The sequence below is a fragment of the Oreochromis niloticus genome, linkage group LG2, assembly GCF_001858045.2.
Source record: "Oreochromis niloticus isolate F11D_XX linkage group LG2, O_niloticus_UMD_NMBU, whole genome shotgun sequence".
Taxonomy (NCBI): Eukaryota; Metazoa; Chordata; class Actinopteri; order Cichliformes; family Cichlidae; genus Oreochromis; species Oreochromis niloticus.
The window spans coordinates 9,023,469-9,049,909 of NC_031966.2; the positions used below are offsets into that span (position 1 = coordinate 9,023,469).

The 26,441-nt window shown below is 43.9% G+C and overlaps 1 protein-coding gene across 5 annotated transcripts in view; it reads left to right on the forward strand.

The window, feature by feature from the left end:
* The first annotated feature begins 5,455 nt into the window (after positions 1-5,455).
* Positions 5,456-26,441, forward strand: part of LOC100695038 (transcription factor COE3) — a 145,860-nt gene continuing 124,874 nt past the window's right edge. For 2 of the 5 annotated variants that reach the window (XM_003447623.5, XM_005453249.4), the window contains exons 1-3: positions 5,456-6,215; positions 23,436-23,592; positions 25,903-25,966. In XM_003447623.5, coding sequence (XP_003447671.1) covers positions 6,082-6,215; positions 23,436-23,592; positions 25,903-25,966 — 355 coding nt within the window. In that variant the 5' untranslated portion in view covers positions 5,456-6,081. Of the gene's footprint in view, positions 6,216-9,794; positions 9,815-23,179; positions 23,308-23,435; positions 23,593-25,902; positions 25,967-26,441 lie in introns of those variants that run through there. The other 3 variants (XM_005453250.4, XM_025909787.1, XM_013272830.3) reach the window with 3 other exon arrangements.

Below are 26,441 nucleotides of genomic sequence, written 5' to 3' on the forward strand. Positions count from 1 at the left end.
GGTTTGGGGGCACCTCGGAGGTTAAATGCCCCTCAGATGGTTGAAGTGGTGTCGTGACCCCTCCCTGCAGGAGGTCTGCAGGCTCCAGGATCCTCTGATCCACCGAGCCTCGATCCCACTTCAGAGGATGAAAAGAAGGATTTGTTTGGATTTTCCCATTTTGTGTGTGCACGTGTGTCCGTGCGTGTGTGTCCGTGCGTGTGTGTCCGTGCGTGTGTGTGCGTGCGCTCTTGCATGATGCCACTCCTTCCAGCCCTCCTTGTGTCTTTAAACATGAACAGAAGGAATCCCTCAGTGCTGGTTTACAGTTAGATTAAACAGGTGTGTTTTAACCCAGTCTTAGTTTTAAGTTTTTGAATTAAACTAGTTGTTTTCTGTGACAGTCTCTTTCTCTTTTTAAGCTTTTGCTTTGTTCAGATTCGGCACATTTACCCTATTAAAGAAATAATTTTACACTTCTGGAAAAACTCCATGAGGGCTGTTTCTGCGTGGCGGCTGACAAAGACATTGACGCCGTCCGATTCTTTGGAACCACTACAGTCGTGTGTTTGAAGGAGACTTCTTTTGCTCTTCTTTACTTCCTGGTTCTTATATCCTGTTCCGGTGGTGCATGCTGATATTAACCATGAATAAATAACAACGTCAATAAACATACAGTAAACCCTGTGAGCTAAAAGCTCAGACTGCCAATCATAAAATCTTTTTTTTTGCCATTTTTGGATCTGCATGATGTCATGAGGAGGTCGGGCACCTCAGGCACAGTAACCACATTGATCATCTGTTTGCAAAGCATACCCAATCAGAAGAAAGTTTACCTTTAAAAGGGGGAGGGGCTAAGACAGCTTGTTTCAGACAGATGATGAGCTGAGGGACCCAGGATAAGATAAAGAAGGATTAGCTTGAATGGAGAATCATGCAAAGCTCTCCTGGTGGAGTTAAAGAGAAAAATTATGGAGATGGAAATGATCCAATGGGTCTTCAATGTAAATCCACCTTGATGTGTAACACTGGTTGGATTATTTACCCACTCAACATGATTGTGAATTTTGAACCCTGAATTTCACACACACACTGACTGTGGGTCAGTTTATAACTTGGTCAGAGAGAAAATTAATGAATAATCAGAAGTTTGAGAAAAGTAAGTGCTGCAGTAACGAAAACCCAGCGGCCCACTCAGACTAACCAGCTAAACTTACTGTAACATCCTGATGTTAAACATCAGCAGGCAGACAGCGGGTTTGGATAAAATTCTTCAGTGTGTGTCATATTTTCAGCATTAAAGTTTGATTTATTTTATTCTGTCCAAAGACACAGTTTATTCTGACGCACTCACAGCCGAAGCCTCACCACAGCACCAAACAGTGAGCTGAACAAAATTCAAGATAAAATAACTGATTGGTATGTAAAGTGGATTTAAGGTGGAAAGTTGTATAGAAACATTCTCTTGTTGTAATGAGAGAACTTGAGTAAACACTTCTTCCTGGGTTCGGCCCCCTTCAGGGGTCACCACAGTGGATCATCTGCCTCCATCTCCTCCTATCCCAGCATCCTCTTCGGTCACACCAACCCTCTGCACGTCCTCCTTCACTACATCCATGAACCTCCTCTGAGCTCTTCCTTTCTTCCTCCTGCTCGCAGCTCCATCGTCATCATCCTTTCCTATCGGCTTTGCCAGCCGTAGTTCCTACATGTAGAGTCCCTGCTCTTACCTCCACACTCCAGCCTTTCCTTATCTCTCTCTGCTTCCTCCTCCTCCTCCTCTTCTGTCTTCCGCCAGCAGTAGTACAGTTTCCACCGGTGCCCTGCTGGTCAGCAGCACCGGTGGTGGCCGTTGTTAACTCGCGCCCCGACTGATCCGGTATGGAAATCTCATTCATTCTACTTAATTTGTCTGGGGTGGGCGCAGAACTGTGGGCGCAGAACTGTGAAGGAATTTAAACATGAATTTTCTGTGGCTGAGACAATGAAATCAAATCAGCAGAGAAAAAAATGAAACAATTGGATATAAATAAATGTGATAATCGCATGTTTTAGTATGTTTGAGCCTTTTTTTTAACATTTTAAACTGAACATTTATGATTTGATATCGGTTAAATAGGAGAACAGAACAACAGCAATGACCTCCTAACATGTGCTTTGACTCATCATGACTAAAAGAAGGACAATGTTGTGTTTTTGCCAAATTTCTCCAGTTCCAGGATTTCCCAAAATATGTTTCAGTGGCCTAAAAGAGTCAGGGAAACGGGGCCTGAGCCAGGATTTATGCTCATGTTGTTATTCTGTTTTCAGTCCGGTCAGAGAGAAGATCTCTGCAATCAGTGGGTGACTAAACCTGCCGTTCATATCAAAGATTTATAATTCTAAATGTCTGTTTCTTTCACTCTGATAGATAAATTACACTCAGGTTACGGTGGCTTCAGTTTCACACTTTAATCTCACTGCTCGGAATAGTTTGATTTTTCAACACGGCGGGACACATCTCTGGTACCGGCGATTATTTCTGATGAGCCGCAGCGTGCTGATCAGGCTCGCAGTACTGGTCTTTGCCCACTGTGTGGCGCCCTGTGTCTGCAGACTGAGCCCTCCTGACTGCAGCTGCTGCTTGAAGTCACTGGTGAATTTATGTTTTTAGCAGCAGTGTTACAGAACAAAGCACCATCTGTGTTTCATGCACGACAGATTATCCTGTTTATTATGAAGAATTAATAAAGTCATTAAAGTGAAAAAATAAAACGCAGGTAAAGGTGTGTTTATCTTTGAATGTTGGAGATCCGTCTTAAAGGTTAAAAGGAGATTTAAATGCGTATGTGTCTGTGTGGCGTTTGTCTAAATGTGCGTTTAGTGCTCATGTGGACGCATCCCGCTCGTCCAATCATTGTTCTCGTAGGTCTGCCTCGGAGAACCAGCCTGGCAGCGGCTCTTAAGCCAGCTCCAGGATGGTTTGAAGACAGATGAAAGGTACTCGATGAGGGACTCTGGGGTTCCACGGTTACTTGGAAGTGGTTCCAGGGGGTCCGTGGTGGAGGCCTCGGGTGTTTTTAAGTGGGTTCCAGGGCATTTGGAGAAGCTCCTGGGAGGGTGTGGGAATAAGCAAGGTGCATCTAAAGGGAGGTTCAATGAGCTGCCTGACGTGCAGGCTGGATTCCAGGTTTTTCTAATGAAGATTGTTATAATTAAAGTTCAGGTCATTTTCAAAGGTTCTGGAAGATCCAGCAACCAGTCCTGCTTCTGAGAAGACACCAATGGAAGGAAGTCATTGGTGCACGTTCCTGGAGTTGTTAGATGAAGTTAGAAGAAATTTTAGCACGTGTGTTTTCCAGGATGTTTTCTTGAAGATGTTCTGAAATTCCAGGCAGGTCCAGGTTCACGTGAAGCAGTTTATTGGAGTGTTTTGATTATTCTGATGGTTTGAGGATGTTTGGGTGGTTATTAAAGTTTCTCAGGGGGTGTAGATGACATTTTATCAGATGTGAGGGCTTTGAACAGTTGTGATTGTGTTTAAAAAATAATTATAGAAGATACTGAGAAATGTTGTTTTCATATTTCAGGATATGCTAGGATTCAGGGTCAGCTCAATGGATTTTTTTCAGGCAGTTCTGCAAGGGACATTTTGGTGATTTTTAAAGATTTGGGGATTTCTGTGTGGGAGAGAGGAGTTTAACCACAGGAGTATTTAAGGGAGGTCCTTGTCGTCTGGCGCTTTTCTAAGAGGCTGGCGGCTCTTGATCTGTAGTTAATCGGCCTTCATGAGTCCTTGAAGCGTTTCAGGTTTTCCAGGAAGGTTTCTTCAGCATATGCTGCAACTACAGGTGGGCGAGGTGCACCTGAAGCAGCTCCTGATGCAGTTTTAGATCCTTGTTTGGATTTTAAGGTGACTTTTAAAGGTTTCCTAAGGGCCGTGGGGATTTCAGCATCATATTTAAGGATTTTCAAGGATTCCTTGAAAAGACTTCAGATTTGAGGGTCTGTTTTATTTGGCAGCAGGCTTCATTACCTTCAAGTAATATTAAAGAATCAAAAGCACCATCAAAATAAAACAAATTTACATTAAATAAAATTAATACTGAAAATTAAAGAACAGCTTTCATCCCTCACAACCTGTAAAAATGATTCTCAGGGTGGAAAAAAATTAATTACATTTATTATAGCGCCAATTTCATTAATAAACCTGAAATTTTATTTATCATAAGGTTACCACGTAAGGCACATAATTACAGGCTACATATTAAAGCAGTAAAATAATATTTGTAATGAATATTTTCGCGAGCCTGTTGCCGTCTGGTTTCTAATCCGGCCCGTCTTCATCACCCTCCTCTTCATCGCCAACATGTTTGCAGCGTCTCATTGACTTTTTCTCTCCCTGCACAGAAGTATTTTTCCAGGCTTTCCAGACGTTTCTGTTTCCCTGGAGGGAGGCAGCGGGCTAAAGGAGGATAAATATTTAATCAGCGCTGCTCTGGAGTTTTTGCTTAATTAGAGGAATTCTGCTCCTGCCACGAAAACCAGCAGAGATGACTGCTGCAGACGTCAGATCAGGCAAAACAGTGAGAGACGAGCTGAAAACGGTTATTACGGTTACCGTTATCATTATTATCACTGTTATTATCATTATTATCACTGTTATTTTTATCATTATTATTATCACTGTCGTCGGAGGAGGCGTGACAGGTCTTAGAGGTGCTTCTCTCTTTGACTTTGAAATCAAACACACATTTTAAAGTGGTGTGAAATAAAACAGCTTATTAGCGGTTTCCCTCCTGGTGTGTGTGTATGTGTGTGTGAGAGCAGAGTGCGTGTGTGTGAGAGAGAAAGAGAGTGTGTGTGTGTGTTATTGTGTGACAGAGAGTGTGTGTGTTACAGAGAGATAGTGTGTGTGTGTGTGTGTGTGTGTGAGAGAGAGAGAGAGAGAAAGAGTGCGTGTGTGTTTTTGAGCGCCATATGTCCGTGCGTAAAAAGCGCACTTTGTTGTGGTATTTGCTTGCTGCCGTGTCTGTGGGGCTGCACGCGGGACGACAGAGGAAATTACTCCGTGTGGGGCCCGTTAATCCCGCGGGTTGGCGGCTTGTGGTCAGGTTCGGGGTGAAACGCGGAGCGCGCGCCAGGCCGGAAAGTTCGGATGAAGCCGCGGCCTCGGTGCCAGGGCCGGAAGTGACGGCAGCAGGTGTGAGACGAGTGTCACGTGCCGGTGTACCTGCGTGGCCCGCTGTGGTCTCGCGCTGGTGTTGCTTTGATTTTTTACCTTCTTCAAACTTCATTTTTTGCAGCGCGCGCGGCCCAACACGCGGAAACCCTTATTTGGCGCGCGCTTTGCAAAACAATGACGCAACGCGAGCTTTCAGCCAATGGGCAGCCAGAGGCGCGACCAGTATTCAAACGAGCGGCCCATATTTGGTGTCGGCCCCGCCCCCCAGCTTCGCGCCGGTCCCCCGGGAGCTCCGGAGCCCCGGACCCCGGGAGAAGGAGCTCTCCGCCGGGACGGAGGAGCCATAAAGAGCCGGGGAGGGAGGGGATGAGATTCCTCGCTGCCCAATCCCCCTGCTCCCCCGGGAGCAGCAGCCTTCCTCGGCCCGGCCCTCCCTCTTGTTTGCTAATCATTTCATTTTACTCCTTTTTGAAGCGCTCGCCTGTTTTTTTATCCCACTTTTCATTTTTCCACAATCCGCGGCTGCTCGCCTCCCTCTGATCCCGGCTCTGCCGCTCCGTTCTCGCGGCGTCAGGCTGATTCTCCGCCGCCTCCTCTGAGATGCTCTCCCTGCTCTCCGCTCCTCTCTCCGACCGCCTTTAACTTCACACGGGCGCAGCTTTAAAGCCCGGACCGCTGCAAGCCGGGACTGGGATCTAAAACAACCCCGGAGACACCCACAGGGATCCGGGGCTCTTCTCTGGATCAGGACCCGGTACTTTGGGGAAGCTCGCTCGTGTGTCCCCCCCACCCCTCCTCCTCCCCTCCTTCCTCCTCTTTTCTCCACCTTAATCCAGGTGGTCCTTTGGCTTTTTTGAGTGGCTGGTACAGGGAGGATTATTCTTCTTCTTCTTCTTTCGTGTTTCTGGTGAAGACAAAGCTCCCAGAAGGACACTTTGATGTTCTCCATCCAGGACAGCCTCCCCCGGGGGGCCCTAACCATGAAGGAGGAGCCGCTCCCCACCGGCATGACCCCGGTCCGCTCGTGGATGCAGGGCGCGGGGATTTTGGACGCCAACACAGCGGCACAGAGGTAAAAATCCCACAAAAGCACGCGGGTGACTTTTCGTGAGTGTGCCAGTGAGTGAGTGAGCGTGACAGTCTGGAAGTCCAGGTGAAGGTGGCAGTTTGCATCTTGCGGGATCTGAAAAGTGTCGCGCGCAGGGGGCAAAAAGAAAAAGGCAAAGTTAAACCAGCTGAGGCGCGAGGTCGAGCCCCACGCGCTCCGCTCCTCAAAAACTTCAGAACGGCAAAAATCCGGTTTGTAAAGTTTGACTTTGAGGTTCAGTGTGAGGTTCAGAGTGAGTCCGAGAGGCTCGGAGAATAAAAATGATCAGAGGCGGAAGCCTGCAAAATACTCAAACCTGTGGGAGCGCGAGGCGCTCAGCGCCTGGGCGCAGCTCCTCTCCGCCGGGGTCGGCTCCAGCGGCCGCCCGCCGCCTCCGCTCCACAAACCTCAGCGTGAAATACCGTCCACGGCACCCACGCCGCGGACCGGAATACACGGTGCGCGCACAGAGCGCGAGGAGGCTCGAAGCCGCTGCCCCGAGAACAGCTCAGAAAATAATTTTCACGATCACAGCAAACCTGTAAAACCCAGAATTAATTTATTAATAATCCGAATTACAGAAAATTAACCCCGCGTGAAGGAAAATAACCCTGCGTGAAAGTGGGTCACAGGTTAAAGGAAGCCGAAAGCAGAAAGTCTTCATTTAAAATCACTTTGAAGCGATTTTTGTGTTTTTGTTATTTTTTATTTTTAGGTTAAATTAATTTCAAACTGCAGCTTAAATTTAACAACAAAAACACTCATTCAGCTTTTAATTAGAATCTCGCGCTTACATTTTTTATACTGACAGTTTTTACATTTAGGTTTTTTCAGTAGAAACTCCACATTTTTATTTTTTTCTACTGATTAAAACGCGACGCAGAATCTGAGAGTTTAAACTGCTTAAAGCATCTCCGGCTGAAATCTGACCGCCTCACTCAGATAAATCAATGCGCGCTTTTCTGCTTCAGGTTTAAATCACCTGAACATGAAGAGGAAAAAAATCCATCAGCAGTCTGAAGAAGCTCCACAGAAACCGCATCCGTCCACGGCGTGGGATGGCCTCTGACTCCCTGTAAACTTTAAAACATCTCCTCCTGAATTTGTTCTGTGGTTTAAATCCGTCTGAGCTCCTCACCTGCACACATCATCACTAACATTATTTTCTCAGCTCATCAAAACGCGTCAGTAAAAACATAAACACATGGGCTAAAGCATATTTGTAGTTTAAAAATCCAAAATCTTCAGTTTAATTTTAGATTTATTAATAAAATACCAAATTTAGCTTTAAAATAAGGAACAATGAGATCTGAAGACTAAAGTGTGTGAAACCTTAGGCACGTGTGTTTGCACAATAAATACATTTTGCATAACAAATTTTGCACAAAGTGAAGAGCTAAGCAGATATTTATGACAGATTTTTTTCAGGCCAAAATACAGATAAAAAAATATCTATAAAATTAAATAATTGCACTCAGTGTAACCCTAAGCTGCAGAGGAGGGAGACCTCTGCAATTAATGCATCCAGATTTTTTTTTTTAAAAAAGAAATATTGCTGCACACAAAACTCCAAACTGCAGATTTTTAAAACAAAATCACTGTTGCTGGAGAAAAGCTGAATTTATTCCTGTTTCTGGCTGAATTTAAACAAAGAGCAACTCTTTGTGTTTTGAATTTTACACTCTGAGGACTTTGAGGTGAACACTCCTCACGGATGCTTAAACTCTGCTGCACATTAACGCTGATCCCGAGTGTCCGTCCATCATCCACACGTTGCTTTAATAACTGGATTCAGTGTTTTTGTAGCCTCGCCGTTTCCCGAGCAGGTGGATCTGAGCTCATTACACCGAGTTGCTTCTCTCTGCTCGCGTTCTTTAACTTTCTAAACATCCCGCCAGCTGATCAGTTTATCCTTTTACTGCCACCGTCTCAGCTTTAAATGTAGAAACTCTCGATTACACAGAGGAGAGGTCGCAGACTGTTTCTGCTGCTTTAAAGCAAATCTGGAATGACTGAAGCTGCACATTTGTAATCTTAAAGCAGCATTTAAAAGTGGAAGCAAATGGACTCAGATGTGTACAGTGTGGGAAAGTTCCCACACTTATTGTGCACACGTTAATCACTGCTTTCTTTCTGTGGATAATATTTAAACGTCATTCAGCAAAAGCTTGAAAGTGATAAAAGCCAGAACGATGAGGAGGAAAGAAAAGAGGGAGAAACCTCAGAGGGATCCTCTTCCAGGACGGACAGATGTGCAGGAGATGCTGTGTGTGCAGCGCAGACAGATGGACAAAGAGTCGAGTTTCAGAAAGGAGAGGCAGAGCGGAATAAAGCACGTCACACCTGAGATGATTCAGATAATCTAACATGAACGAGGGTTTGTTTAATTCTGACGAGGGAGGTTAAATTCACTGCAGTTTGAGGGATTTTTACATGTGAGGAACAGGAGGAGTGATTGCAGGCACTCCAGCTCCTTCAGCCTCTCACAGTGGAAAGGAGTCAGCAATAAAAACAATAAAAAATGATGATCTGAGGGTAATTTTCCCCAATAAAAAACTCACTAATTGTCCATCACCCGTGCACGCGTAGCTAAAGCTGCACGTGCTCAAAGGATACGGGAAAGAAATGTGGCTGAGCTTCAGCGGGTCTGAGATGTTTTGTAACGTGACAGGAAACAGCGCCGCTGAAGCTCAGAGACACACGACCACACCGAGACGCCTCAAACACGAGGAGCCGGTCAAAGCTCAAACAGCTGCATCTTTACTCCCGACAGAAATCAGTTTTAGACGCTTGACGGGAGGATTTTTATCCACACGTGACAATCTGATCACATCGAGAGGGGTTTCTGTATAAGACATGGATAAAAAAACACAAACGCAGATGAGCTAAACTGCACGTCTGCATTAAAATCATTAAAACAGTCCAAACCTGACTGAAACATTCGTAAATGTCCTCTCAGCATCGTCTAACCCTCAACGACAAATATTCTCCTTAGCAAACATTTTATGCATTTAGATTTAGACCTTTATCGTAACGATTACATCCTTAAAATCTGATTCTTTATTTGATCATCGCGTGTCACATGTCAAACCTGAGGAAATAAATGGCAGGTTTGGGGTGTAAATACGTCAAAAACACTCGTCCGTCTCAAAACCCTCAGATTTCTGTAAATCTCACACGGAGTTTGTTCAATTTTGGGTCTGAAATTGTTTTCTGAGCGTTCCTAGTGAAACTTCCAGCGCCGATAAAAAGCTATAAATTATATTTAGACATTTATGATAATCATAAATCACTGAACGGAGGGTTATCAGACAAAAAAAATAAAAAACACAGATGACGAAGAAACCTTAGAAGGACGATGAGTGTTGGTGAAATAATAACGCGCAGCAGATGAAGTTCTAATGTGAAGAAAAACATGAAGCCATGAAAAAGCATCAGTGAAGGTTTCACCTGCACGGACGTGGCCTCCAGGCTCGTTATCAGAGTGGCTGCACGTGAACTTTCATTTGAGGCTAAAGGAGACGTCTGTGATCCAGCAGTAACAGCAGACTGATGCAGTGCGAGTTCAGCTGAAAACAAATGAGGTCAAACTTTAATTTTACTCTCGCATTTTAACGGTTTCTCGGCACATTTATATTTTTGTGTATTCGAAACATTTGTCAGGGCTGGAAAGAGCTTCGGGTCGACTTGTGTTTTCGTGTGTGTTGTTTTAATAAAAACAAAGTCGCTCGACGGCGCTGCAGACGTTGAGGTTTTTCTTTTTTAGTGCAAAGACGTGCAGATGTGAGGGGGGGTGAAGCCTTCTTTCTGCTTTTACATTAGGAACCTAAATCATCAGCACAGGTTCAAAGCTGATCTCTGTTAAGTACAAACCTCAAGGGGACAAATAAGTACCTCGTGTTAAGGTTCAACAGCAGCACCTCGGAGGGAACGAACCCGGCGAGGAGCCGTTTAACGTGATTATTTTTAAAGTAAATCAAAGACGGCTCACTGCATTTAAATGTGAATGTATCTGGAGCTGGTTTAAAGTTAAAAACGGGACTTAAATGGACTGCTTTAAGTTTACATCAGTTTCACTCTGTGGACTTTCAGTAACTCGTGTTTATGTTGTATTTACGTTGATGTGAACGTTATTAATGAAGGTTAAAGCAGCTTACGTTCGACTGGAAGAAAGAATGTCGTCTTTTACTGGATAGAAAAGAGAAGTGGTTCAGCTTAGCTGTAAATCTCAGACGAGTCTATTTATTTATTTCTTTAACTCCTCGTTTCCTCTGCTGTGCATCCACACACACTGAAATCTCACTGAGGTTTCTGTGGGTTTAAACCTCCTGTGGAAAAAGTGTGACACGCAGAAATGAGCGGTTCGATTCATGAATGAGATGTTTTCATTTTCCCAGACTGAAACCTGGACATGTGTGCATTAAACAGACTTATTTTCATCCATAAGGACAACACGGCGTTATTAAATGTAAAGCAGTTAACCCTTTACACAGCAGCCAGTCGTTGTTTATGTAACAATGAGAGTTAAAATGTGGTTTCTTTGTGAGGCATTTATCAAACTGCTGTTCTAATCTCACCTTTGTTCAAGCAGATTGTAAAAAAATAATCAAAGTTCTGCAGAAATAAAATAAAAAGTTAGGTTTAAAGACAGAAGAAGAAACGCAGGCATGAAAATAAGCTTATGTGTAGAAGGCGGGGTGCAAAATCTGCAAAAGAGGTGATTAAATACACAATAAAACCTTAAAACGAGCGGGACACGGTGCAGTCCCACCGCCTTATAATGCAAACTTACAAACAGCACGATAAACTCGCCTTTGGAGCTTTCTCTGAAATATTCAACTGAAGTGATGCAGCTTAGCTGGAAGTGATCTGAGAGGGGTCAGAGGTCAGCTGGAAGTTTACCCAGCATCGTTTTGTTGATAAAAATACACCAGCGCTGTTTCCCAAAAACCCAAGAATGCAGTGAGTTAGAGGCGCATGTCATCATGACGGCAGCACCGACGAGACAAAGAGAATAAACTTTGTTTCACACAAGAAAACACAAAAACTTTATCGTTGAGCTGTTCCATTAGAAGTTCAGTGAACACCGTTTTAGTTTAAATTTACTGAAAACAAAGCACGAAAAACACAAAGTGTGTGGATCGCATGCAGTGAGGGTTACAGACAGTGTAATTAGATTACATTTGCTTTCATTAGTTCTTTAAAATGAGGCAACTTTAATGCTGTAAACTCATAAAAAGTGTTTTTTCCATCGCAAACGCACAAGTGCGACCGGCGAGCGTCCGCCTTCCTCTGGTTTGATTTTTAAAAAGCTGAAACGCGGCGGACAGATTTTATTTTATCGCCACTGAACGTCCAAAGTGTTTGGAGATTTTTAACGATGGAAAATAATATAATAATAATAATGATAATAATAATAATAATGATAATATCAACCATCATGCCAGAGCTTCAGAATAAAGCTACAAATTCATGTTTTATTTTGAAGTCAGCCCAAAGTTTTCTTTATGTGAGGACGCGTCCTGTGAGCTGATGTGGTCAGGCTTAACGTGTAGGGATGTGATTGGACGCGTGAAGCACAGACACATGATGTCACTGGGTCCACAGGCAGTCCTGTTATTGTTGATCGCTTATTGGGACCTGATCGGGCTGAAATCAGGTCTCTCTCTGATTCAACAGCTGATCTCTAACTTTTCAAACGTCCTGCTTACTGGGCTGATTGATTTAACCTTCCAGTGACACGATCTCAGCTTCAGTTTGAAAGGTTTAGGGGATGCGTTCTGATGGTTAATCTTTTTCTTCTTTTGCTTTCAGCATAAATCCTGAGATGTTATTGTTCTCAGATCAGTGAGAAAACCTTTAACATGACTGGAAACTAAAAAAGCTCTTCGTTCGAGGTAGTCTGCAGTGTTTTTGTTGTTTTTGTAAGAAGACATTTAGAAGCGTTTTGAAAGTGTGGAGCTGCAAATCTGAATCAGTGAGTCGATCAGCTCCTGATCTGATCACTGAACAGCTGTAAGGAGTGTTTGATGCTGTGGATTAGAAAAAAAAAAGAGGTTTGTGGTGCTTTCTATTGATTAAAAGGCAGAAAGCAATCACACGTTTCATCCTGCAGTGCATTTGTGTATTTAGATGTGTAATCAATACCTGCTGATCTGCAGCAGCCACAACACAGGAAGGTCACGAGCTTTTCATGCAGGAGACAGGAGTTCATGCTTTTATTTTGAAGTTCTGTTTCCAGCTTTTACACCTTTTTAATTCTGATGTTTAGAGGAAGGAAGCACACGTTCACATGATGTTTGGCTCCTGCTGTACGAGCGGGAGCAGGGAGCAGGGAGGGAGCTGGCCTCCTGCTGAGGAGGAGGAGGAGGAACAAACAGCGAAGAAGAGCCCGACTGTTGTACGGGCTCATCTGGAGAGATTTTATCGTGTTTTACGATAGACGCCTTCCTATTTTCACACTATATTTACTTCTAATCAGACCTCCTTTGCCATCATCTTAGAAACACGCCTGGTGAGCAGGTGATGAAACAGTGTGTGTATGTGTGTGTGTGTCTATATGACAGCAGTGTTCACAGATGAACTCCTGACCACAGCCACACAGCACTCCGTCATTTCTAACCATCCACTTTCGTGCTCCATCATCCAGCTCAGGAGATAGTCCCAAAGATGGGGAACGCTCCGGACAGGTCTGATTTATCACAGGGCTGATTAACGTTCAGGTACACCAGGAAATTCATATTTTCTGCTTTTAAAGCAAAAAAATCTGCATATTTCAGGCTTGTTTTAGCACCAGACACAAAAGTGTTTTCGGGATCTGTACAGTCTGTAGTAAACGTCCCACAGACTGAACCCCGTGTTGTTTCACCGAGTGTTTCAGTCTTATTCCGTCTGCTGTCTCATGCAGGGTCACCGTCACAGTTCAACACATCTGAGCTTTAAACTTTAAGTCTGACAGAAATGAGACAACATGGGAGGAAAACCATTTTTTAAAGAGGTTTCCATCCAGGACGACTCATCAGTTTAGGTTTGAGCGTTCCTGCCAATAAATAACAAGGAAGAATATGTAAAAAAAATCATCGTTATGCTACTCGATCCATCAGATGTGAAAGATTTCACAGTTTGGCGGGTCAGCTGTCACAGGAAAGACTGAAAAACTCGACCCAAATCTTTGAGTCTCGTCCAAGCCTTAACCTCAGTTATTTGTCAGATCTGCTGTTTGTTAAACAAACTTTAGGATGTTTCTAATGAGCGACGACTTTTAAACCGTCATTTCTAGAAGCTCTGTAGAAGCTGTAACGATGAGGTGGAGATTTTTCTCACGCTGTTGGCAGGTGTGTGTTTATAATGTGTGTGTGTTGAAGCTTCAGGTGAACAGATTTCCCTCGACCCTCCCTGAGAGGAGGAAATGGGAAGAAAAAAGAGCGAGCAGAGTGAGGGATCCCGTCCTCCACGCCCCGTCTTCCTCCTCTGGGGCGATCGGGGCGAGTGGAGGGGAGGTGGGTGGCGGGTGAATAAACGTCGACATGGGGATTTCCCTCTTTGGCGTCATCCGTCATCAGTTCAATCATGGAGCGGTTGCTGTTCTGCTCGGCAGTCCCCCGTGGTGGGCGGATTGGTACTCGGAGACGGGCTGTGGCGTCTGGCAGTGATGGATTCTCGCGTTGAGAGACTCTTTTATCAGAGAGTCGTAACTCTCAGCGGCGGCCACGGATGATGAAGAGGTCAGCCAAGGCCTGCGCTCGCTCACCTTTTTCTCTGTAACGCTTTACTCTCTGAGTCTGGCGAGGAAAAATGCATTTCCTCCTCCTCCTCCTCACTTAAGTTAAACTCTGAGCACCTTAAAAAACAGCCGCCGCTGTCTGTAAATCCTGCCCAGCACGCCGTCCTCCTGGAAGTGCAGCGATGTAAACAAACGCCGCCACGGGCAGCTCGGCTAATCACGGGCGGCAAGAAAGACAGGAAAAAAAAGCTGCAAACAATTAACCCGAGAGGAGCAGGTGACCACGCTAATGGGCTCGGCCTGTGTGTGTGTGTGTGTGTGTGTGTGTGTGTGTGTGTGTGTGACAGGGTAAAGGATGTGTTTGGGAGGAAACAGCTGACTTCAGGAAACGTGCAGCTGTGTTAGCTCAGCTCTCATCCATCCTCAGCAGAGGAGGTAAAATATTAAAGCATCACAAGAAGACGTTTCTCTTCATAAACCCAAAGCCAAACTGAACTCTTGGAAGCGGCTTCTTGACCACAAAAGCTCAGATTTACAGAGCCCTGAAGGCACTGCGCAGACCAGAGTCGATGAATAAATGAAAATGTAAAAAAAAGGTTTGACAGGATACTAAAGCAAATATTTCATGATGAGGCCGAAGCTTTAATCGTTTCTCTCCCCCAGAGGAACTGGAGGAATGCACCTGAACGCAGCACGCATGACGTGGTCCAGAGGGCAGTTAAATCTACATGTGGACCTAAAAGTTCTGATTTTCAGACCAAAGAGAACCTGAAATGATGAAATATCTGCACATCTCATACTTCACTGTATTTGGAGCCGATTTATGAGCGGGTCTCGTAACCCGACTGGTGCTCGGCTTTGTACGAACCCGCGCACTTCCAGGTTATAAGATTAAGTTTTACTGTCTGAAAGATCAAAACGGCCAAAATGTAAATTGTCTGATAACTCAGAAATCAACAGTTTTGCATTTTTCTTATTTAAAAACAGGAACCCTGAACGCACCAGTGAACACAATCTGAGGACGAACATGAAAAGTTTTGTTTAAATCGATTACCTTCGGGGTTAAAAATTTCAAGTTTATCTGGTTTTTCTTTCCGTTTTTTTGACCCTGTTAGTTTTCCATACATACGTGTATTAAACTGGAATAATTACACCAAAAATCAGACAAAGTTTTCAAGCAGTTTGTTTAACAAATCTCTTCTAAAGTAGTATAAAACAGTATTTCATACTGTATGCACACAAATATCCTTTTGTTGTCATTTGTGAATTGCCTTAAATGATAAATAGAGGAGCTCCTGGTAATCAGATTACCTTAGTCAACCAGGAATACTTAGAAATTCTTAACCTTGAATGCGTAGCACCAGCTGGATTAACAGATGATGCTTTTATCCACCAAACTCCATTTAAAAAAAGAGCTGTTTAACTTTTCGTGTAACACTCTCAGTGCGTGTGTGTGTGTTGGTTTGACGTTGTACGGTAAATGTTAATGATTTGGTTGTAGACCGGTTAGTGATTTTAATCCTGTTTGTGTTTTGTTTTTTTTCACTCGTGCTAATTGAAGGTGAAACTGCAGAACAAACAGCTGCAGGTCAGATTTTGACGTCCGTGAAACCTCGTCTGCTTTTACACTTAGATGCATTTTCACACATTGAACACCTCACAGAATGCACTAATTAGCACGCGTACTCCTCTCTCACACACACACACACACACTTGGTCAGAAGTGTGTGTGTGTGTGTGCAAAAGCCCCTCAGCTTAAAGACTAATTTGTTGGTAATTGCAGCATGACAGGAGCAGCCATTCCAGCATCGAGCCACTGTTTCCCCGAGCCAGTCGCCCTAATTAGGAATGACACACACTATTAAGGTGCATAAATGGAAATCAGTCAGCGGGCGTTTCCTCCCTGACGGCGCCCGCCACCGCCGTCGAACCCACAGCAGACCGTCGCTGCACCAGAAACCACCCACAGTGCATTTCTCATGGCGTCATCATTCTTAAACTGTGAGGAAGAGTAGGTGGAGTTCCTCCAGCAACACAGCATAGAGCACACGTTCATGTAATCTGATTACTTTTAAATTATCATTACTCTGTGCAAAGTTTAAAAAAAACAAGCTGCACAACTGATGTAAAATAGGTGGTTTTTACCGTGGAGTTTGGTGTTGGAGCTGAGATCGATGAATTCTGTCCAGCTTTGTCAAAGTTACACAAACTCACAGAGTTGCACAGGTGGCTCAACTCAGTGATTTATTTTAGTGTGTTTTTAAATTCTCGCTTCTTGCTGGACACTCACCGTACGCTTCACAGCGACGCTCCACAGCTAGGACAGCAGCTCATTGACTCCGTGTGCTCCTTCAGAGCTTTGCTCCAGCAGATGGGCTGAAACTGTATTTAGTGTGTGCAGACTGCATTTTATAGGCAGTCTAACAACTTAGGTAACATTAGAGCAACACAAAACTTGCACATGCATGTATTCCAATTATTCAGTCGTGCAGATTATGGGAATTTTCTGGGATAAACGGCAAAACAGGAGGCGTCCCGGAGATGGTTTTAAAATACAGGAGAAACACAGGAAGTATGGGAGTGCTGGCAGGTCTTCAGATTTCTGTTTTATGAATCGGAGCTTCAGATGTGTGAAATGATTAATTTCCTCTTGGTGCTGAGACGTAACATAGCTGCTCCGATAAACAAGAAATGTAAACTTAGTTGTAAAATATAAAGTTAAAATATTTAATATCCACATGCACAGGACTGTGTGGTCACTGTATGTCCACAATATATCATTTGAAGTGTCGTACTGATCTGAGTGTTTTGACACTGTTTGCTTTCCATACGTACCTGTGTTTACTCAGATTAATTAAACCCGAGGATCGGGAGGGGAGGCGGCGTTTGAAGATGTGCTCTCAGCGCAGAGCTCGCTTCGCTCTGATGCTTTCAAACAGAATTTTTGTCCACACGAAGACGGACACGTGCGATCGCGCTCAGACGACCTGCTGGCCGTCTCCTCGCCGCTTTTCAGCCTCGACTCATTAGTTCATATTACATGGCTAATAAGAGCTAACCAAACAGGTGTGTGTGTCTGTGTGTGAGAGAAAAACAACACACACGTCTGATTGGGTAAATGTATTCATGGGTAATTGTGCAACCTGCATAAATCAGCACACACACACACGCGCACACATACAGAGCTGTGCACAGGAACAATATGTGCATATTTTAACAGGCCGAACTCAATATCCACAGCAATTAGAGAGGAGCTGCTGTGTGTGTGTGTGTGTGTGTGTGTGTGTGTGTGCGCGTTTCTGCTAATTACATTCATTCTGGGCGGCTGCACAGGATGAGATTTCTGTATGTTCAACAGTAACGTGCTGAAAGAAGAAGGTAACCAAACAATCTGTTTTCTGACCTCACACCTTTGAAGATGCACCTCACCTGCCCGTCTGAGGAGGCCGGCGCCGCGTCGTGGTTAAAACCTCACGTGTGTGTGGGTGTGTGTGTTTGCGTCCCTTCCTGCTGTTTGACAGCAGACCGTGCTCCTGGTGAAAGCAGAACCCTTGAATTGAAAACGAGCTCATCAGGATAAAATGATGTGTCTGCGATACGAAGCTCTCATCACAGACAGATTTATATTATTATGGAATAAATCAAGCGCACCTCGTCATTACAGACATATTTGTGTAGTGAGATTACCTGAATGATGATTCAGCTGGCTGCTGTCGATGCTACCTGTAACAGCGCCCCTCTACACGTTACTGATGAGCGCGTCCTCGGGTTCCCATCAGCCTCGGCTGCTCTCTGTTTTTACCTGTGATCAGCTAACGTGCTAAACAGGAAGTAGGAGCTGGGTCGCAGTTTGGATTCAGAGCTGACAGAAGTTACTGCTGCTCCTGCTGTGATGAGATTACCGTTCAGTGTGTGTGTGTGTGTGTGTGTGTGTGTGTGTGTGTGTGTGTGTGTGTGTGTGTCCTGTCAGGGTGTGTTTGCTCTGAGTTTGTTTCCAACTGAATCAGATTTAAACATCCACCGTTTATTTGATTAACATGCTGGCAGCCAGACAGACTGTGTGCATGTGTGCGCGCGCGCTGTATGGCTCATTAGGCCCGTGTGATGTGTGTGTGTATTTATATGTAAGTGTGTGAGGCAGCAGGCCACACTGGTTAAAGACTCAAACAGCGGTCACACTCCATCTCCTGTTTGATTAATGTCATGGTGTGTGTGTGTGTGAGATTTATTTTCCAGCTTGTGGAGGTTTCGCAGTACCCAGTCTGATCATGAAAGCGTGGCTCTGAGGGCCCCGGTGGTCCTGCATCCAGAGCTATGTTTAAACAAATACACAAAAGACTCAGGAAGACAAAACAAACAGAAGGACACAAAGTGTGTGTAAAGAGAAAGAAAACCTGTACAAAATGTGCAAAATAAAACGAAGCAGATATAAAATTACTGAAGGACACGCACACCTACAGCCAGGCGGCTGCATGTCAGGTGTAAATGTGCCTCATGGTGGCAGCACAGTTTGTGTCTCCTGCTCACTTTAAGGTGGATTTATTCTGCTTTTCCTTCTTTATACATGTCATATATCTCCAGTTCCAGGGTGGATGTTCAGATTACGCATGGTGACAGATTCAGAAGTCATAGAGCGGTCAGACTAAACACTCCATCTCTAATATGCTCATCTCAGGCACAGAAGATGTTTACAGCCTGGTACACAGACTGTCTGCTCTCTATAGTGAGAATTTAAACTCACCTGTTTAAATGGTATGATGGCTTAAAATGTGCGTTATTAGAAGCACGGCCTCTTTGACTGACAGGTGGATAGTGACACAGGTAGCTGTAGCTGCTAGCTGTCTGCTAGCTTCACCTGAACTGGACCTCTGGACCGAGCCCTTACTGCATCTGACCGATACTATGGCTGCTGTAAGGCTACGGTACTAACAGGTCGACTAGCAGGTATCTGAGTCTATGAATCTCCCATATCATCTGTGGATGCAGCCTATTAATCAAGCTAGTTAGCTAAAGTTATAACTTCATGGTGGCAGCTCAAACTTTAGCTCTGTGGCTTCAAAATGAAACCAGTCAGTTGGGTCACAGGTCGAGCTTTTGTATAAATTCTGCATTAGAGTCCAATACAAGATTAATAAGGACAGTTCGATATTTAACATAATTACCTGTAAATGAGAGGAGGCGACTGAATTTGAAAGGAAGTTGTGCAGATTTGCAGAAGTTTGGATGAGAGGCGAGTTTCGGCGGCGCTTGAATCCCAGAGAAGGAGAGACGGAGGTTTAACTCAGCCACCGTGAGCGTGGATATGAACTGACTGCTCCCTGCACCGGCTGTCTTGCTCAGTAATTGTTTGCAGAGCGCTCAACACGACTCCTGCTGACCTTTAATTTCAGACTTTGCAGTGGAAACGTGCAGATCGGCGGCCCTCATTTGCCTCGTCGTGTTTGTTCTGTGTGTGTGTTTATTTATTTATTTTTCTCCTCTCTGCCTGTTGGCGTGTGATTTACACCCCGGGCATGTTCGAGCGAGCCGTGTGCCATCGATACTGTTTTTATTACACCTTGTGCCAAGTGCTAACAGCCGGATACGGGCGGCGCTGACGAGTGGATGCAGCCGCAATTAGCATAATTGAAATAATAATAATGCTAACGAGCCTTCTGAGTGGAGGCAGAGCAGAGAGGGTGGCGATCGGCTGCGTGGACGGGCCGCTGCAGATCATTGTGTGTAATTGGGATAATGGGCTGGTTTAGTGGTGGAAGTGATGCTTTTGATGGCGTTCAGGATGAAACAGGTGCCAAATTCACTGAGCCGCTTGTCTCAGTGTTTGTTTGCTTTAAAATCCACATTTATGTCAGCTTCACTGCGATATTAAACACCAGCAGGTCTGCAGGCTTTGGGTTTTATGACTCCAAAAATGTGCTTTTATTTAAGTTATATCTGAGAAAAGTGTGCAAACGCCCCATCAGCATGGCTGATTCGGGCCTCATCTTGGTGCGTGATCGCACAGGACGCCTGTGTTCAGAAACGGACTTGATACCAGGCTCTGTTTTAATGTTGAGGCGCATCAGTGTATGTTTAATTTACTCTGTCATTTGAAGTCAGAGGTAACGTGTCCGTAGACCACCATCACTTTCCTCGGCCCGAGTGATGAACGTCTGGAGTTCATCCAGGTCCAGGAACGTGTTGCTGTGAGAGCAAACGTTTCAGACGCAACTCCATAAAATATCACAAACTGATCCAGATCCAGGAGTGGAGGAAATCTCTAGCCTTATGCTCTCAGGTTTTCAGAGATCGCAGCAACCAAGAGACAGAAAAATTAACTATTGACATTAAACCCATTAACCTCAAAGGCTTCAAAGGCGCTTTTGCTGAGAGTTTAGCAAACCTTTGAATTCGGCCCTTTGCCTTGTTGGCTGCTGGTCTGTTGGAGACTCTGTTCCTCAGTGATTGTTGCAGTTTGACTGTGAGCACGATTACTCTAAAAGCTTTGGACAGGTTTGCATGGGAATGACTTGGAAAGGAATAACTCTGAGCTGATCTGGATCTGTCTCCAGGAATTTTTCGAAGGGTTGGAGTTGGATTTTGCCAGAGTCGCCCTTTGTCACCTATTCTATTCATAACATCTACGGACAGAATCTCTAGGCATAGAAAAGGTGGACGGTCACTGGTCGAATGGTGTTTTTGCAGATGATATGAAGGATTTTTAGCTTCCTAAAAATAAGCTTCCTCTGAAATGGTGCCGAGCACCCCCGTAGAGGACAGGGTGGGGAGCTGAGCCCCTCCTGTGCCTGGTTTTGTTAGAGTTTTCTTCCTGTTAATAGGAAGTTTTTACTTCCCACTGTCGCCAAGTGCTGCTCAAAGCGGGCCGTTTGATTGTTGGGGTCTTTACCTTATAATACAAAGTGCCTTGAGGTGACTGTTATGGTGATTCGGTGCCTTATAAATAAAATTGAAGTGAATTTAATTTATTCTCTCCTGGCTGGGAAAGCCTGCTGGGGAAAGAGGGTTTGGGTATCTGATCTTTGGCTTCTGCCTCCATGACCTGGAGACCAGACTTCACAAATGAATGTCCACTGAAATACAAGCAATTGGTACTATTTTCTGCAACTTAGGGTCCAGGGAATTAAATCAGACTTGGTTTTCTCCATCTTCATGTGAAAAATGACAGATAATCGGTTTTGTTTACTGACTTGTATCAAACACAGAGCCTGTTTGTGTGCTTTCGATGCTGTTTTATTGTTGAAGGATTTATTTTTTTCGCTGTGTTTCCAGCGTAGCTCCTGTCAGGTGTATGAAAATAGAAACATGGATAAAAACAGATGCTTGTGGAGTTTTTTCCTTCTCTCGGGATCTCATTGAAAATATCTGTCGGTGAACGTGTTGAAGCCTTGCTCGCTGTGATTCCTCTCGGTGTTATTTTTACTTTAACACCGTTGTGTTTTCTGACACTCAGCTGCTCTTATTCCCACCGAGCCCCCCTTAAAACCTGACCGACACACACCTGAGCTGCTCCTCCTCCTCCTCCTCCTGGAGTTTCTCTGCAGACTCTTCACTCGGCCAAACGCTGCGAGTTGGAGGAATTAGCTTTCAACAAACTGGCCTACAAATGAGGCATTAAGCATTGGTAATGGGGGTGCAGAAAGGTCACGGCTGTATTAATCTGCCGTCTGGGGAATACACCCGTGAGCCGGGAAGCTCGGAGACCGAGAGAGAGCACGGGCGAGCTTCCAAAAACAAACCCTGAGCATGAATAAATATTTATCTGTGCCCCGGCGATCATATTGATCATAAAGCGTTTTAGGAAACAAAACGAGCAGGAAAATGAGATTGATGTAAAAATATTCGGCTGCTGTTTGGAGCGTCTCCCCCTCGGACACATCGTGCTTCTGTGGGCTGAGAGCAGAGGTCTCTTCCTGCAGGAGCATCGATTTTATTTCAGGATCAACGAGGATTTTTTTTTCCATACCAAAATAAAATCAGCCGCTGACACTGTTGATGTTTTTGCAGCTTTCACACTCAGTTAAAGGCTTCCTCAGATTCTGGAGGTTGGAAATCAAAAGCAGGGTGACCTCTGACCCCCAGCCGGTGGTTGTTTACATAATGATAATCAGCATTAGAAGCAATGCTCTCCGTAATGATTTCATTTCTGCCTCCCTTTTTATTGAAACGTAACAAAAAAATAATTTAACATAAAAATCTGTTTGTTCTTTTGTTCTTTAAAGTTTAATTTGCTGCCTTTGTGGTTTTTCTTTCAGTATAAAACATCCGCCTGTTGCTGCTGTTAATCTTAAAAGGTTTAAACTCATTTATTTAACCTCTTCCTGCAGCAGCAGTTTATCATGTGACTTTGCATCTCTTTATTTAATGTTAATGGAAGCAGAGGAGACGGCACATCCCAATATCTGTAAAAGCAAAGATTAATTAGAACCTTGTGAAGGCCAGAAAACTCACCTTATTTTTTATTTATTTATGTGTCCAGGTTTATTTGTAAAACATTCTAAATCTAAATAATAAAACGGCAACGAATACCACAGCGTCTGTGATTGGTCCGCTTTGTGGTAACATTGCGTGTATGACACTGTGTGATGATCAGCACAAAGACGTTGTCGCTGATGTCGTATCAGGCGTGTCGTTCCCAGTCAAAGCGTCTCCTGCGTTGGATTAATGTTTTTTGTTTCCCCCAAAAAACTCCTCCGTGATCGTTCTCGCTGTCTTTCACAGCGACTAATCTTAACCACGCAGCAGCACATTAACGACTATCGTCATGTTGATTGTGTCTCGTGTTTTCTTGGCTTTAGTTTGGTCCATTTTTGGCGTCTTCTTCCTGTCGTATGATGACGTTTGTCCCTGCCCAATAGTTTAACCGTCATCCTCCATCTTCACTGTGCTAATGTGTTCATATTAGACTAGCTATAGCTCTGTAGCTAGCCACCAGGTTTCTATATATTAGCCATCACTGCTGTACGTTTTAGTTCTTTAGAAATACTTCGGACAGATTACGGTATAACGTCATACATGGAAGCTAGCTAGCTAACTTCTTACTAACCTCCAACTGCTAAGTTGACTTGACATAGGACATGGTAGTAAATACATGAGGCTGGTTACCTTGACACCCGGATCTTGGATTGTCCACTAGTGACAAACCGCCACCTTCAAAGGGAAGCGCCTTAGTCATTCTGATTACAGAAGAAAGAACCAGCGGTAAACCGTTAATGTTGTTTTCAGTAACTGAAGCCACTTGCCCAATGTTCACACATGATTATGTCCACTCTGAAGAGTAGGAATTCATTTCATTTCATTCTTCTGTTGTTGAGCTTTTATTAACTTCAAGTCGAAAATGATCGTCTCACTTTTAAGGTGCCCACCACAACAACACGGGCCTATAAATCAACATAAATCAATTCACTGTGCTCCGTGTGCGAGTTCCAGATAAGTGTGTGTGATCCTGTTGAGTTGAAAGGTAACGTTTTCTTTCTCTGTTTCAGCGGGGTTGGTTTAGCCCGAGCTCACTTTGAGAAGCAGCCGCCATCCAACTTGAGGAAGTCCAACTTCTTCCACTTCGTGCTGGCGCTGTACGACCGTCAGGGTCAGCCGGTGGAGATCGAGAGGACTTCCTACGTGGACTTTGTGGAGAAAGACAAGGTGAAAAGATTTTTTTATTTCTTCAAGAATCTTCTTCAGATTTTAGGTGTTTTTAAAAAATTTACATCTTTAACAGGAAAAGAAGAGGTCAGGTTTTTAGGCTTAATATTCTAAAATACCAGGAAAAGATCTAATTTGTAGGAAGTGTTCTTACCTTTCTTACATCAAAGACCCATGTCAGGTAATGTCCCCTTAATTCCTGAACAAAGCTCTTATGGGAAAAAAACGAAGGAAGAGAACAAAGGATGAAAAGAAATCTAACAGGACTACAAAATAAAGCAGGAAACATGTTAATGATTAACATTAAATAAGAACAGCCCAGTACATGTGGTCAGAGCAAGACTTCCAGGGAACGATTTTAAAGTAGAAGTAACACAGAAAGCGGTCCAGAGGTTTATTATTTGGAGGAAACTCCAATTTTGAAAAAGTTATTGTTTTATGTTTTATTTTGAAGGTGTAATTCAGAAAACTGCCATGGTGCTTTTTTGTAGTCAGAAGTGATGTTTGGACGAGAGGATGGAGCTAAGTTAGCAGCTAAGGCTAGCTAGCTTACTTAGCAAGCTCCATTCATAGCTTCACACTCAGAAACAGATACCTGCTAATCAGTATCATCCAGATAAAATCCTACAATTTCTCTAAAACTGGAACTCAGACTTCTTGGACAGTCTGTTAGTACAATTAAGCGCACAGCAGCATTTAAAGTTCGACATTTTAACATGCAAGTCTGTGGAGTGTCCTCTAGAGACTGTTGGAGTCTCTAGAGGACACTAGGGGAACTGCATCTTTTGACATTTGTGTTTAGCTTTATTTTCTGATTTTGAACCTTTAAATTACATCTGGATCTGGATGCAGAAAACCTCAGTTTTAACGTGACTATTGGGTTTAATGAGCCCCAGTAACAACAACGAAATCCTGGTTATGTGGAACTTCATCTGTAAGACGGGTCCCATGTTGAAAGAGAATTTTTGGCAATTAAAATGAAGTGTAAATGTCCAAAAGTACAAAGTTTGGATCTGTTGTTGACAATATACAGAAAGTACATGAGAATCGTTTCCGCTGCTAATAACACTGGTGATAACCATAATAACATCCCGACAGGTTTGTGGGTGTTTGTTCTATGATCGGCTGCCAGCTGGCACCGTATTCTCCTCTCTACCCACTCACTCACCTCACCTCTGCTTTGACCTCGAGTCTCTCGCCCCGATACACCCCCCCCAACACAAACACACTGGGACTGAGCCAACACTCCCGGGCACAGTTGGCACCGAGTGGCCGACCAACACAGGCTGAAAGGAGGGAGAGCAAGGAGGGGAGGGAGGATAAAAAAGGGGAGTAAAGGTTGAAATAGAGAGGAGAAGAAAAAGATGGGAGGAAAGGTCAAGACAGAAAGGAAAGGAGAAAAGAGGCGGATGGATGGAGAATAAAGGATGTTTTTAACTACAGAGTCTGAGGCACAGATTACCTGACAGTTAAATACATGTTTAGGCGTAATTAGAAATAAAACCCTGAACTTTACCTTCACACAGGTAAGAAAGTGATCAGAGAGCTGCGGAGGTCAGACATGACATCACCTGTCCTGCCGACGAGACCTCCAAAACATTTCCGAGTAAATTTCAAAATAAAAGCTTAAACTCAAATCTGTTATTTTCTCATAAAGCAGTGATGCTTGGATGCCATTGATGGGTGTGAAATGCATTCTGGGACGTGTCCTGATAACACAGAGCATGAATGTCTTCTAATGTGACTTTATTGGAGCTTTGTGTTCATTAATAGGGATCAGGGTTCAGAGAGGTCAAAGGTTACAGGGAGTGTCATTCAGCTGCTAACTAAATTAATTTTAGTTTATTGCTTTTGTGTTATTGTTTAGTTTTGATTTGCTTGGAGTCTTTTGCTTTTAGTATTTGGTGTGTTGCACTTGAACAAGCGTGTAAACGCCTTTAACTGAGAGATTCTGGTTAGACTGTGGTTTGATGGCGGTGCAGACTCTTTTTTTTAACTTTTACGTTGCTCTTCCTTACCCTTAGAAAGGAGCAGAAAACATGAATAAGAGGCTAATATGACACCTAACAGCTCTAATATTTGGGAAAAGGACCGTGGGTCCTCTGGACCAGCTTTTGTTGACAACTTGTCATGTTTCACAGCTCGCTGAGCTCAGCAGAGGGGTCTTTTTAGTGCCTTTTACTTCAACATATCATCTTCATCATCTGCTTTTCTTAGGATTTCTAAATGACCTTTCTGTAATACTTTCTTACATGTCAAATGCACAGTCAGGATGGCGTTGTTTACGTGTACTTTGTGTTTTTGTGACAGGAGTACAACGGCGAGAAGACCAACAATGGAATCCACTACAGGCTACAGCTCCTCTACAGCAACGGTGAGCTGAGTGTGTGAATCAAAGGAGTTTGCAAAGAAAAGTGTCTGGACTTCTTTAAGTTGCTTGAAGACGTTTCACCTCTCATCCGAGAAGCTTCTTCAGTTCTAAGGTCAAATGGCCGAGAGTCCCAGATGTGTGAATATGCCACTGATCTGGAATCAGAGGTGGAAGTCTGTAAAAAGAAAAAAGGCTGAAAATGCTTTCTGTAAGCTGTAAACATCCTGCTAGCGAGTCATTTTTGAAGGTAGAAAAAGAAAAAAATTGTAACTTTTTCCTCAAACATTTGCTGTCAGAGTTTTTCCGTTGCCTCCTCCTGCTAACTGAACCCTGAAGAAGATTTTCCTGTTTTTGTTTAGTCCGTTTGTAGCTCCTGACTCTGAACCAGGCATCTTCATTAGGACTGGTTTCCAGTTACACTAAACCAGTTTGCAGAAAACTGCAGCGTCTCTTTGTTTGTTTCAGGTCCAAGTGTCTC